Source organism: Chelonia mydas, chromosome 10 (genome assembly GCF_015237465.2).
Source record: "Chelonia mydas isolate rCheMyd1 chromosome 10, rCheMyd1.pri.v2, whole genome shotgun sequence".
Lineage (NCBI taxonomy): Eukaryota > Metazoa > Chordata > Testudines > Cheloniidae > Chelonia > Chelonia mydas.
In genome coordinates this window covers 42,518,718-42,533,491 of record NC_051250.2, presented here as the reverse complement: position 1 = coordinate 42,533,491, position 14,774 = coordinate 42,518,718, and the positions used below count along the sequence as shown (strand labels likewise).

Below are 14,774 nucleotides of genomic sequence, written 5' to 3'. Positions count from 1 at the left end.
CCGCTCTCCTGCTGGTAATAGCTCACCTTAAGTGATCACTCTCGTTATAGTGTGTATGGTAACACCCATTGTTTCATGTTCTCTATGTATATAAATCTCCCCACTGTATTTTCCACTGAATGCATCCAATGAAGTGAGCTGTAGCTCACGAAAGCATATGCTCAAATAAATTTGTTAGTCTCTAAGGTGCCACAAGTACTCCTTTTCTTTTTGTGAATACAGACTAACACGGCTGCTACTCTGAAACCTGTCATTATGCAAGGCACTGAATTTAGCCGTATGTAGTGGAAATCTATCAACTTCATGAAAAAACTCATACAGATACAGGTAGACATCATCTTCCTTTCCAAATGCAAACAGATGGACATCATACCAAAAGGACTGAAGGTAAAAAATCCATTACAATCTACATACCACACAGACTATGCTGACAGCTTGTGCCACACGCTCTCAAAGAAACTGCGGAACCACCTGATCAACATCCTCTACAGCAAACAGGGAAAGATTAAGAATGAGCTCTCAAAACTGGATATTCTCATAAAAAACCAACCTTCCACACAAACTTCCTCGTGGCTGGACTTTACAAAAACTAGACAAGCCATTTATAACACACACTTTGCTTCTCTACAAAAGAAAAAGGACACTAAACTACTACATGCCACAAGGGGCCACAACAGTGGTTCCCTTAACCCACCCAGCGATATTGTTAATCTATCCAACTATACTCTTAGCCCAGCAGAAGAATCTGTCCTACCTCGGGGCCTCTCCTTCTGCCCCTCCACCCCCATGAATATGATACAGTTCTGTGGTGACCTAGAATCTTATTTTCGACGTCTCCGACTCAAGGAATATTTCCAACACACTTCTGAACAACATACTAACCCACAGAGACCTTCCTACCAAGACTACATAAAGAAGGATTCTAGGTGGACTCCTCCTGAAGGTCGAAACAATAGACTGGACTGCTACATAGAGTGCTTCCTCTGACGTGCATGGGCTGAAATTGTGGAAAAGCAGCATCACTTGCCCCATAACCTCAGCCGTGCAGAACACAATGCCATCCACAGCCTCAGAAACAACTCTGACATCATAATCAAAAAGGCTGACAAAGGAGGTGCTGTTGTCATCATGAATAGGTCAGAATATGAACAAGAGGCTGCTAGGCAGCTCTCCAACACCACTTTCTACAAGCCATTACCCTCTGATCCCACTGAGAGTTACCAAAAGAAACTACAGCATTTGCTCAAGAAACTCCCTGAAAAAGCACAAGATCAAATCCGCACAGACACACCCCTGGAACCCCGACCTGGGGTATTCTATCTGCTACCCAAGATCCAAAAACCTGGAAATCCTGGACGCCCCATCATCTCAGGCATTGGCACCCTGACAGCAGGATTGTCTGGCTATGTAGACTCCCTTCTCAGGCCCTACGCTACCAGCACTCCCAGCTATCTTCGAGACACCACTGATTTCCTGAGGAAACTACAATCCATCGGTGATCTTCCTGAAAATATCATCCTGGCCACTATGGATGTAGAGGCCATCTACACCAACATTCCACACAAAGATGGACTACAAGCCATCAGGAACAGTATCCCCAATAATGTCACAGCAAACCTGGTGGCTGAACTTTGTGACTTTGTCCTCATCCATAACTATTTCACATTTGGGGACAATGTATACCTTCAAATCAGTAGCACTGCTATGGGTACCCGCATGGCCCCACAGTATGCCAATATTTTTATGGCTGACTTAAAACAACGCTTCCTCAGCTCTCATCCCCTAACGCCCCTACTCTACTTGCGCTACATTGATGACATCTTCATCATCTGGACCCATGGAAAAGAAGCCCTTGAGGAATTCCACCATGATTTCAACAATTTCCATCCCACCATCAACCTCAGCCTGGACCAGTCCACACAAGAGATCCACTTCCTGGACACTACGGTGCTAATAAGTGATGGTCACATAAACACCACCCTATACCAGAAACCTACTGACCGCTATTCCTACCTACATGCCTCCAGCTTTCATCCAGACCACACCACACGATCCATTGTCTACAGCCAAGCTCTACGATACAACCGCATTTGCTCCAACCCCTCAGACAGTGACAAACACCTACAAGATCTCTATCAAGCATTCTTACAACTATAATACCCACCTGCTGAAGTGAAGAAACAGATTGACAGAGCCAGAAGAGTACCCAGAAGTCACCTACTACAAGACAGGCCCAACAAAGAAAATAACAGAACGCCACTAGCCATCACCTTCAGCTCCCAACTAAAACCTCTCCAACGCATCATCAAGGATCTACAACCTATCCTGAAGGACGACCCATCACTCTCACAGATCTTGGGAGACAGGCCAGTCCTTGCTTACAGACAGCCTCCCAACCTGACGCAGATACTCACCAGCAACCACACACCACACAAGAGAACCACTAACCCAGGAACCTATCCTTGCAACAAAGCCCGTTGCCAACTGTGTCCACATATCTATTCAGGGGACACCATCATAGGGCCTAATCACATCAGCCACACCATCAGAGACTCGTTCACCTGCACATCTACCAATGTGATATATGCCATCACGTGCCAGCAATGCCCCTCTGCCATGTACATTGGTCAAACTGGACAGTCGCTACATAAAAGAATAAATGGACACAAATCAGACGTCGAGAATTATAACATTCAAAAACCAGTTGGAGAACACTTCAATCTCTCTGGTCACTTGATTACAGACCTAAAAGTTGTAATTCTTCAATAAAAAAACTTCAAAAACAGACTCCAACAAGAGACTGCTGAATTGGAATTAATTTGCAAACTGGATACAATTAACTTAGGCTTGCATAGAGACTGGGAGTGGATGGGTCATTACACAAAGTATAACTATTTTCCCATGTTTATTCCCGCCCCCCCACTGTTCCTCAGAGTTCTTGTCAACTGCTGGAAATGGCCCACCTTGATTATCACTACAAAAGGTTCCCCCCCTCCCCCCTGCTCTCCTGCTGGTAATAGCTCACCTTAAGTGATCACTCTTGTTACAGTGTGTATGGTAACACCCATTGTTTCATGTTCTCTATGTATATAAATCTCCCCACTGTATTTTCCACTGAATGTATCCGATGAAGTGAACTGTAGCTCACAAAAGCTTATGCTCAAATAAATTTGTTAGTCTCTAAGGTGCCACAAGTACTCCTTTTCTTTTTGTGAATAGAAACTAACACAGCTGCTACTCTGAAACCTGTATTTTAATAGTCTTTGCAGGAGGGGAGGCAAGTATCTACTTCCTGATCTCAGGGCAGATGAATGTGGTGTCTCCAAAGAGGCATAGTACAGAGGTTTGGAACTTAAAGCACAAGGACTGTGAGAAAAAAGAACTATCTGCGCTGGCAGCGTTGCCAACGTGTGGGTTCAGGACAATTCCTAGATCCCCAGGTTGCAAAAGTTTGCAGGAGAGCAAGGAAAACACCACGGCATGGGGATTGCTGACTGCAGGCTGATTTGGGTGGCGAGAGGTGGCCCGCGTTGGCCTTGCGTTCAGCCCACTCTGCAGTGTCTAAGGAGGTTGTGATCTACCCACCATTGTGATAATTCACTCAGGCAGAAATGACCTGGCCCTTATTCCCGTGTGTCCCTCCTACAATGTATGAGAGCAGCTGCGGACGGCATCAGAGATTTGCGCCCAGGCAGCCTCAACACAGCCTTCTTCCAGCAAGGCCCCAACAGGCCCTGTCAACACCCTGCCCGCCCCACACTTGCTGAAATGTGGCAGCTCTTCCCCTCCTCTCACCACCCAGTCATGCCTCCACCCCGGATTCCATCGAACACTATTAAAGGACAACACAAAAAGGTTGCCCAGGCCACTCGCCCGCTCTTCCTCTCGAGTGGCCAATGGCCGACAGGAATCACTGCCTGTTTGGTACAGGAGTGTTCATGCTGTAAGGACATAGGGGGGTTGTGACAGGGCTGTGACTGTGATCTGAGGGAAGATGCATGTTTTCCACCCCCTCCTGTGTGAGGAAAGGAAAGGGGTGCATGTCCAGGATGCACCATGTCAGTGCAGAAGTGCCTGGGTTATGGTGGTTGCTGGACATCGGTCTTTGATTCCAAAGGATCCTGCCAGTTGTGTGATGGAACATGAGACGATGCTAATGCTTTAATGATGGTTAGGTGAGGGTGTCCTGGCAGTACACATAAGGGAGTTGTACAAGGCTGTGAAGTGCTTCTGAAATTGAACCTGTGGGGACACTTTCTGGGGCCGTGGCTAAGTGTGTGAGTGTATTCTGGACTTTACAATGCCAAGCAGGCCTGCCTACTGCTTCCACTGGCACTCCTAATCAACTGCCTGCACCTGAAGTGTACCCGCAGCATCCCCCCAGCTACTGGCCACTCCAGGGGAACACAGAGAAGGTGGGGCGGGCAGCCTCTTGGGGTTTTCTATTTCCCTTTTGCCCTTGACTAGTGTCTGATGGAGTCCTGTGGGTGAGTGAACAGGCTGTGAAAGGAGGGGAAGAGTTTGTATATTTCAACAATGGTGCAGCTGGCAGTGTGAAGGTGTGTGCATTAACAGGTCTGAAAGCGGACAGTTAAGGTTGTCTGGGCGACCTTAACGCTTTTCGGACATTTGAGTTTTGCTCAGCTCAGCATTCAGCATTCAGGACGACCAACCACCAAGCAAACAGAACTCTGTGCTAAGGTCATTTTCTGCCACTGAATTTCAGATCAGACCCATACGTCAAGCAAGACACCTGTTGCCTCCACCTATACTCAGACAAGCTGTGTCACTTCCACAGCATGTTTTGCTGCCTAGAGAGAAATTAGCGAGCACTGACATGGCCCAGAACATCACTCAGGGGATGTCCTCTCCAGAGCTGGGCAAACTAGAGGAAAGGACAGCAAGGGGCTGTCAGAGCCCCAGGAAGGGGGGTTCATTCGCCTAGGAGAGATCTCCTGAGCATCCTATGGATCTTGGGGGGGTCTCCAGCACTCAGTGCATAGCTGCTGTGTTCACCACCCCTCATTAGCACAGCTAATGTAGCAGTTATACAGAGGCCCAGCAGGGGTCCATGCAGCTTGATGCAGCATTAGCTCCAGCTCAGAGATCCTTGGGGGCAGCAACAGAGCTGCTAAGAGGCTGCTCCCCACCCCATACTGCTGGCTCAGCCCTGACCTTGGTATCCACGGGAGCCTCCACCTCCCAGAGAAACTTCTCCTGGGTTGGAGGAAGGTGGGAAGATGCCACCAAACTGGCACTGCTCCCCATAGGTGACCTCCAGGGTTGCTCCGCCCGGGTGGCCCCCCAGGGCTGATCCCCCTAGATCTGGGTCTCCTCTACTAAGGAAGCAGAGAGGCTGATCCAGCCTTGGCAGTCCGTATTGTCTGTACACCTAGGTACACTGGCGGCACACACCTCTCTCAGCCAGCATGAGTGCTGCAGCTACTCTGGTATCTAGTGTCCATGCACTCCTTCCCGTGGTGGGTGGGTGGATATTGCTCTGCATTACACCCATGCCACTGGAGCTTTGTCATCAGCGGCTCACACGGCATTCCCCAGGGGGTGCTGTGTGTCACACAGACCTTCCCAGACTCTCCAGGGAGCTGGTAACCAGGGAGACCGTGTCACTGTAACCTCTTCTCCCTCAGCAAGCCAAGCCACTGGAAAGAGAAAGGTTCCCTACCTCCACAAGCCAAGAGGGCAGCCAGCCCATCCCTGCCCCTCTGCCTGGCCCAAGGGGCTGAAAATGCTGCAGGCAGCTAGAGTCTGGCTCTCCGGCCATTATTCATATTCCTACAGCCTTGCCTCTCCCTTTCTTTCTCTCCCAGCAGGCCACTAGCAAAGACCAGCAGCGGCTGTTCTGCCAGGCAATGGATGTGACACTGTAGCAACCCAATGTCCAGACCACAATGGCTGGCTGATGGCCTCAGCATGAGCTGAGCTAATGGGTCTCAGACCAGGTCCTAGTGGTCTCATGAGAGCTGGCACCAGCTGGACCCCCTGGCTGAGAGTCACCAAGGAGTGACTGTGATGTGGAGAGCGAGCTCCCCTCTCACCGGAGCAGTGACGCACACTGATGGGGCAATCTGGGAGGATGCTTACCCTGCAGTCACCCATGCAGTCCCTGTTCTGTGGACAAACATAACCCCATGGCTGGCAATCCAAGGCCTTTCCCAGCATAACCTTTACTTGACTCCAAAAGCGCTCTATCGAGAGAGCTCTCCATGCATCAGGAGAAGGGCTCTGCTGAGAGCCAAGCTGGGGTGCCCTTGTAGGACACGGTCACCCCACATCTCAGGAGAACACAGCCCATCTCAGCCACATCCCCTCAGCTCCTCAGATGGGCACAAAGGCATTTCAGGAGCCAGGCCCCAGCTTAGTTTGCACTGGGTATGCTAATTCTGCAAGGAAGGGCTTTGATGCGCCCCTAACCAATGGGAGATTGGGAAGAGGGAGCCTTGCATGGGCTACAATTTGTCATCAGAAACCAGTAAGCCCCGCAGAGGTCAATGTTCTTTGGACTAGGCCCCTCAAGAAAGACAGCATTTTCCCAGCTGTCTCTGATCAGGAGCATGAATTGTGACTCTGTCTACAGCAGCATCTATTCGCTGAACACTCCCAAAGTTGGCTCTTCTGCCACATTGGATCCTCTGGTGGGACCCTCAGTCCAGACAGGGGTCTAGGCACTGAGATTTCAAGCACCGCATCTGCCAACCCAGCTCAGTGCAGGTTCTGTGCTTACACGCCTGGTGTCTAGCAGAGCCCTCCTGGCTGCTGAGGGAGGGCAGCTGGTGTTAGCCAGTGAAGTTAGGCCCTGTGCACAGAGTATAGCAGGACAGATCTCCCTCCCCGGCCCTTCACGAAGTCAGTCTACACCCACATTATGCAGACACTTAGCTTTTGTATTTATACTCTTACACCCAACTCTGGTATTTATATTCTGCCTCCCTAAATTCCCCCTGCAAAACTGAGCACCTTGGTCCCATTACCTCCCTCTCCTGAACTGTTGTGCCTCGCACCAGTACACTTGCACTGCAATGCTCCCCAGAGGCAGCTGCATTTCAGTGGTGGGCAAAGGCAAAGAAATAAACACCTCTTCATGTCCCCAGAGGCAGTCTGTAACGCGCCCTGGGGTTCACATCCCCAGAAGCTGTCTGTAACACACCATGCACCAATTCTTCCCGGCAAAAGGCACTATGTACCAATACAGGGGATCGGATGTTGTTGGTATTAATTACTATAGTACATAGGAAGAAAGCACAATCTATGTTGGTGCAGATCGTGTATGTGTGTGTGTGGTCTCCCTGGCCCTGTGTCTTCGTGCTGAAAGGAGCAAAACTGGTGCTGCCAGTTATTTCCTTCTCTTCACAGCTCCTTTTCTTCTTTCATTAGACATTTTGATTCACTTTCTCCAACCCCCATCAGCTCTGTCACCAAATCTGGGTCCAGAGGCTAAATTTCAATAGCACATTTCAATTCAGTCACAAAAAAAATCCTGAAGACTGAAGGAAGAGCCCAAATCTCAGCAGTGACACCGTACGGAAAAATTGTCAATGAAGGAGGGAGCAAGGAGGGACGGTACAGATGCCAGATCAAAGAGTGAAAGGGGTAGAGAAGGGAAAAGTAAGAAGAGGGAAAAAATGAAGGAAAGCGAAAATGAAGGGCTAGTAATTCTGGAGAATTCAGAGTGCTTTGCTGTTTATGAGACATCATTTGTGCCCCAGATTTTTGTTTCAGAGTGTTATTGTGATGGGAAATACTCGGGGATGATGGACAGGACTTAGTGTTGCATGGGAAGGGTTTGTAAAACTATTCTAGGAAAGGTTTGATTGGTATTTTAAATTTAAGGCGGGAAAGGGGTATAAGCAGAAATCTTGTCCTTATGGGTCAAGCCTAGTTCAGCTGAGCTCCTTCCAGTGCTGAGTGCTAAGAAAACACTCGATAGATAGACAGATAAATAGATAGATAGATAGATTAGATTAGAGAATGTAGCCACCTTCTGCTACACTACAAATGTATTATTTTATTTTCAGGACTAAACTACAAGGCTGAATTTTGACATCTTTTGATCTAATCTCTTTGGGCCTGATTCTGATCCTCTTATTGCCCTCAGTAATTCCTATTGATTGTAAAGGGGTTACTCCTGGGGAGAGGGGCTACTCAGTGTGAGAAAGGGAACTGGTTTCTGGCCCTTTCAATATCACATGGTTTGGTTTGTGACTCAAAAATGCAACTAGCGTAAGATTTCTCAATCTGGTGCGCTCTTACTCACATGAGTAACTCTGCCACAGTCATGTGAGTAAATGCTCGTTGTTATGTATAAGGGTTGCACAATCTAACCTGCACTGTTTATATCTCTGGCTGGCAAAACTGTCAGCACAATTTGCCCAGCCCAGGCACAAATCTATTTACCCCGTCTTTATTATGCTGGTGAAATGAATGAATGATATTTCACTAGGGTTTTGCAAAAAGAATTAGCCAAAGCAAACAGGAAAGAAGAATTTTGCCCAGCTCCCTGTATGCTGTATACATCTTTCTCTTCCAATTATTTTATTAGGTCCTATTCAAAGCTTCTTAAAGTGATATTAAAACAGCAGCAAAACAGTTTCCCTTCAAAAAAAGTAAATATTTAATGAATGAAATTGACATTGATGCATTTTTAATATTGGCACAATTAAATCTGCCAGATGATTAAGTATTAATAACTCTTAATAAGTGCAATCAACTTGCCTTCAAATAGAATGAATTCAGGAGTGGAGCAATGCAAGGAGTGTTGCCATCAGCCTGCAATGGGATAGACAACAGCGATTGGGGGCGGCCAATTTGTTCTGTTTGTTTAGCAATCTTTAAACTTCCTTTATGTGTAATGTATTTACTCCCCTGTGTAAAGCGGGGAGATCACATGCACTCACACAAATTATCTTTTGGCATTTTAGAAAAGTTGCTGATGTAAAATTGAAAATATCCAACTAACGCCGTTTAGATACTAGTCATTTATGTCCCTTTCCTATCAGCTGTCTGCATTTAGAATATTTACCATTTCAAACCAACTCAGCACTCTCCTCCAGGTTGGGGGGGTGGGGGTGTGGTTTGCAGGAATCTATCTATCTATCTATCTATCTATCCTGAAATGTCTGGTAGAAGTTCTGAGTGCACACGCATGAGCTAGCTCCACTCCAAAGCTTAAAAAGTAAAGAGGGATGACATTTTAATGAGATGAGTGTCTCAAATTAAAATGCATTTTTTTCAGTATGATATTTAAAGTTGCACAAGTCTGATTATTTTTGTGGACTGGGGAAGGGTTTTCCAGAAGATAGATAGATAAATGATGAGAAAGAAAGAAAGAAAGAAAGAAAGAAAGAAAGAAAGAAAGAAAGAAAGAAAGAAGATGTATTCACTTTGTGTATTGAAATGTTAACTGCCCCTGCCTTGTTAGCATTAGACGTGTAAACCAGATCTAGGAAAGCACATAGAGAAATTTGGGATGCTCAGTAACAGATCTGAGAACTAGAGAGTTAAAATGGCCAGACAGTTGCCAGCTGTGGAACAATCATCCATCTATCATGTTAAAGACCAAGTTTCATTTTGGCTTCCTAGAAACTCCAGAGAATACCTCTTGCTACCTGCATCCTGGAGTCTCATTTTATGTCTTGGAAACCATTCTGTTCTTTCCATCTGGGAGAGATCTAACCTCCCATATACCAGTTCTGTGCTTCCCCCTCTGTTTCAGTCATCTGGTGCCTCTACCTGAACTGGGGCTCAGCATTATATAAATCCCTTATCTCAGGAATCCTACCTGGGAAATATTGGAAATCAAGGAGTAATGAGCTCACGCATGCTACAGGGTATTAACTCCTAATTCTGCAAAGGAGAAAGCAATCAGGATTACAAGGCCTCTGGTTTGTATTTAGCAGGGGAGCTTTTCAGAACAGCCATCCGAGGAAAAGTTGCAAAGGCATGGGATGATTTTATTATTGTAGATCTTTCAGGAGGGACAGTTTTAGGGATGGGGGACAATGATCTAAACTCCCACCTGGTCAGGTTGTTCTGAAATTTACCAGCTTTCATTACCCCTCTCCCTTGAAAAGAATCCCTCTGACGAGCAGAGAATATTTCATGACACATTTAAAGCTAAACCAAGATTTTGAAACACAAGTAGGGAATCCGTTATCAAGCAGAGTCGGATTTGGATCCTCTGCTTTTTACAAATCAAGAGGGAGTACTTTACTTCTTTGTTCCTTTTAAAAATACAAAACAGAGTATTTGTTATGGACCTAGCTGGGATGGATGAGGAACATTTATTGTATTACAAATCAGAGCATTTACCTAGAGGCAAACTGAGTCTGCTTCCCTCGCCTAGCTCTTTGGCTGCTGCTACTCAATTGGTTTACCCCTTTGCTTTTTGCATGCTACTACTTTCACAACAGTTGCAAGAAGTCACCCAACAGGTAATCCTTTCCAGGACTGCTTCCCCCCGACTTTCGACATTCAGCGAGGTTACCAGCTGCCAGCCGATGACAGACACCATTTTTCCCTGCAAAATGTTGTTCCTCAACTGCAGTATAAGCCCAGCCATAAACACCCCATTATTATTATTTAAAGGGATCAAGAGGTCTTATTCTCTATTTTGAAGTGATTTTCTCTCCAGCTAGAAACTAAACCGAAAAGCTGCCCCCCGCCCATGGGCACGAAAATACTGATTTCTAAACACAAACTCAATTTTTTGGCACTAATTTAAATCAATAGACAAAGAGGGAGAGGTAGGCAACTCCCAGTGCCTAGCCCCCATCCATGCTTGAACCAGACCACTCCTGGCAAATGTGGCAAAGCCAGCAGTTACCGATGTCACACACATGGGGCTCAGCCCCACAAGGATGGGGGGAGGGGGAAATGTATAACCAGGCACCTTGCTCTTCATCTGACCCAACTTTATCCTCTCCATGGCTCAGAGTCCTGCGATCTGGGGGCAGCTGCAGCAGGGCTGGGTGGGTGACTGGAGAGTGTCTGGGTGCAGGTGTGGATGCTGGGGGCCAGATCCTCTCCCCCTTGCACACACGGGGCCTGGGGAGCTGGTGGGCTTTGGGGGCTGGGTGCACAGTGCAGGTGGGGGAGCTGGGGCAGTTGCAGCAGGGCTGGGTGGGTAATCTGGGGGGCTGTGGGGGCTGGGTGCATGGTGCAGGCGGGGAGCTGGGGCCGGGCCCCACTCCCCCCAGCAGCCGGCCCTTTGTTGCTCGGGCCGGGGCCCGGGGGCGCCCCTACCTTTGTGCATGCCGGTGAACCTGTCCTTCAGCACCGTGAGCTCGTAGATCTTGCCGAACTCCTCGAAGAGGGGCTTGAGGTCCCCCTCCTCCAGGTTGCGGGGGATCTGCCCCACGAACAGCTTGATGGCATCGTGGTCCTTCATGGCGATGCCGGCCGGGCCGGGGCTCAGCCCGTTCATCCTGGCGGCGCTGTCCGCGGTGCTGAGCGCGGCGCCGCCGCTGCCCGTGGCCATGCTCCCGCGGCCGGCCGCGCTCCTGCTCCGCGCGCGGGGCCGCCTCTGCGCGCCCCTCCGCGCCCCGCTCGCGCCTGCCCCCCGGCCGGATGACGTCAGCCGGCTAGCCCGCCACGAGACGCAAGTGTTTAGCATAATGAGGCAGCGGGAGCCAATCAGAGGGGGCAGCCGGCAGCGGGACAGGGGCTGGGAGACAACCTCTCTCCCCGCCCCCGTGCCAGCCCCGCTCCCCCGCGCACGGGGCTGGGGGTGCCCGGGGCGCGGCGGGGAGGGGGCTGCGGAGCGGCAGGGCGGGGTGGGCTGCACCAGCCTGCTCCGTGGGACTGGCACCGGGCGCCGGAGCCGCTCCGAGAGCAAAGGGGGAGCAGGGAGCTACTATTGCCGCAGATGCATGAGCGGCTCAGCTGGGCGGGCGGGAGCCGGGGCAGAGGCCGGAGGATCAGGGCGGACCGCCCTGCAAACCAAGAGTTGGGGGAGCTGGGCAGAGGGTAAATGCCAAGGCGGTGGGAGGGGAGCGGTGCCAGCCCTGTGCGTGCTGGCCCCAGGAGCAGACACCAGGGGCCGGAGCAAGGTGCAGCACCTCGCACACCCCTTGGACTCAGCCAAGCTGCCAGCCTCTTTCCTCCCCGGTAGGGCATTTGTGTGTTTTGACAGCGGGCAGCAGAAGAGCATAGGTGTAGGGGTGTGCGGGAGGGTGCTGCCGCACCCTTGGCTAGAAGTGGTTTCCATCACCTACAGGGCACAGTTTGGTTCAGTGGCTGTCAGCACCCCGGCTACGCAGATTGTTCCAGCACCCCTGCAGAAGGGGAGGCTTTGTGCAATCAGAAGAAGGATCTCTCCAGCTGCTCATGAACTGACAACTTTAGGGTCTGCCAGACAGAAACATCTGCCTTTTAACAAGGGGTGTAAGGGGACAGAATGCAACAGAAATGTCTAATCAAATCCCACTCTCTCTCATCAGATGTGTTAAGGTTAGGTGTCTGTCCAATATCAGATTAGATAGATAGATAGATTAGATAGAGGTGGTGTATGGGGATAGATAGATTAGTTTAGATCTTCCATTGACTTCAGTGGAATTTAGACATTTAAATACCTGTGTGGATCTGGGCCTATGTTGTTTTTAACATAAATACACTGGCCGGGAGCAGAATGGGAGCTGTTATGACAAATATTATGTTAAACAAGCTGGGGTAGAAGCCTAGCAAGCTGGCTATGCGGTGAGGCACTTTGGATTTCAGCACACTCTTTATAGTCTCATCCAGTAGCCTGGAGGAACTGAAAGGTCAGTTGAAAGGGAACATCTAACTGGGGAGCTCCCTGGGCCTGTAAAAAGCTCTCAACCCAGGAGGGAGCTTTGGGGGGAAGCTGGGCTCCTCTTGCATCCCCAGGGGCAGGGCCCTCAGAGCCTAATGCCAGGGCTCTGCATATGGGGGTAGAGGGAGATGGGATCTCAGATCACACTTCCCCCTGAGTTCACACTGCTCTGAGTGGAGGATGATGGGGAGGGAGATTGGATTTGTCTAACAGAGTGTGGAGGGGAAGCACCCTCATCCTGCAAAATGAGATCTCAGAGCTCAGGCCCTCCCCCCACTCCCAGTGGGGGCAAACACAGTGGGAGTGAGATGCCATTTGCTTAATTCCCATCCCTTCAACCTCCCCAGCTTGTGCTTAGTACACCATGGGCACTGGAGGAGATGCCCATATTTCCCAGCTCAGGCCTAGCCAGTCCCTCTCTTGGTAGCAATGTGCAGCACCATTGGCTGTGCATGGTCTTCCCAGGCTGTGGGAAGCTGGGGTGGGAGGAGGCCTCATGTGGAAAGGAGCCACATTTATCCTCCTGTGATGAAGTGGGGTTTTATTCATCTTGTCATGTTGCATGTGAGTCTTACTGTCCTATACTAATACTGTGTGTACCTTAGTTTCCCTGTGTACTGCACCAATACTTGGGTGGTGGGAACTGGGTGTGTGTGATTTTTGCTGATGCCCTCGGGGCAGGTGAGGCTGCCCAGCTGTTTGCACCTATGTAACCTGCGACCCAGGAGGGGGGATTTGACTAGGTGACTCCTTTTGCCCCGGAAGGGAGACAAAGAGAAGGAGGAGGAACAATAAGGGGGGTGTTGGAGGTTGGTTGCTGGAAGCTGGCAGTCTGGTGGGGGGACTGGAAGAGGGGAAGTCCAGGGCGTCTGACCCAGGACTCCCAAGATGCACTTGGCTGAAAGTCACTGATTTCTGTGATACCAAGCTCTGTTCTACACTGTGTTCCTGTCGAATAATAAACCTTCTGTTTTACCAGCTGGCTGAGAGTCACATCTGACTGCAGAGTTGGGGTGCAGGGCCCTCTGGCTTCCCCAGGAGCCCCACCTGGCCAGACTCGCTGTGGGAAGCGTACGGTATGGAAAGGGATGCTGAATGCTCCGAGGTCAGACCCAGGAAGGTCGAAGCTGTGTAAGCTTCTTGCCCTGGTGACAGTGTGCTCAGAGAGAGGAGGCTCCCCCAGAGTCCTGACTGGCTTCATACAGAGTAGTTCCAGAGCATTGACCCGGTAACTCCGTGACACCCACCATCCCCCGCACACTGCCAAATAACCGCAGCCACCTGGGTGTATGATGAAATGGCTGCTCCAAAGGGGCCTCCAGACATGTGGTTGTTCACCTACCAGATGCTCCACAGGGGAATGTTTAAACCCCTCATGCTCCCTCTGCACAAACCAGCCAGCCATGAGTGTGAGAGCTGCCCCCCCCCCGCCCCCAGCATCCCCCGCAGCCCAGACCAGCAGCCTTTGGCTGCAGAGAGAGGAAGTGAGCTGAAAGGCCTGGAGAGCAGTGTGGTAGCTGGAGGAACACCAGGCACCTGAAGGCCAATCTCCAGACCCCGCCTGGAGGCTCAAATGAGCACTGCTGTGACTGGCAAGAACAAGATCATGGGAGACAATGGGCCAGCTGGGAGGAGCAACACCGCCAGCCTCTTTGGCCTATGGGAGGTGTTTGAAAAGAACCCAGGAACTGCCCAGCACCACTATAATCAGCATCGCGGGGGACTCCGCTGGCCCCCTTGTCAGTCCCAGTGGAGAGGCCAAGGGCTGAGTGAGCTGTGCAGTGTGAACTCCCTTCTGTTTTTCTGGGCTGGTCCCTTGAGGTACCTCGATGGGGCACGGTGAGAGGCATTGCTGCTGCTCCTACTCCACTGTGGCTTTGGTATATAGAAAACTCTGAGCTGCAGGGGCCGTCATTCCAGCCCATCCCCCCCAGTGGGAGTTTCGCCGTTGACTTCAGTAGGGCCA

The 14,774-nt window shown here is 50.1% G+C and overlaps 1 protein-coding gene across 11 annotated transcripts in view; it reads right to left on the bottom strand.

Annotated features, from left to right (window-relative positions):
• Positions 1-11,511, bottom strand: part of CELF6 (CUGBP Elav-like family member 6) — a 221,179-nt gene extending 209,668 nt beyond the window's left edge. For all 11 annotated transcript variants that reach the window (XR_006284351.1, XR_005227167.2, XR_005227166.2 and 8 more), the window contains exon 1: positions 11,260-11,511. Coding sequence is in view for 8 of the 11 variants with exons in the window: in XM_037911413.2 (XP_037767341.2) it covers positions 11,260-11,494 (235 nt within the window). In the remaining 3 variants the exon portion in view is untranslated. The remainder of the gene's footprint in view (positions 1-11,259) is intronic.
• Positions 11,512-14,774: the final 3,263 nt, after the last annotated feature.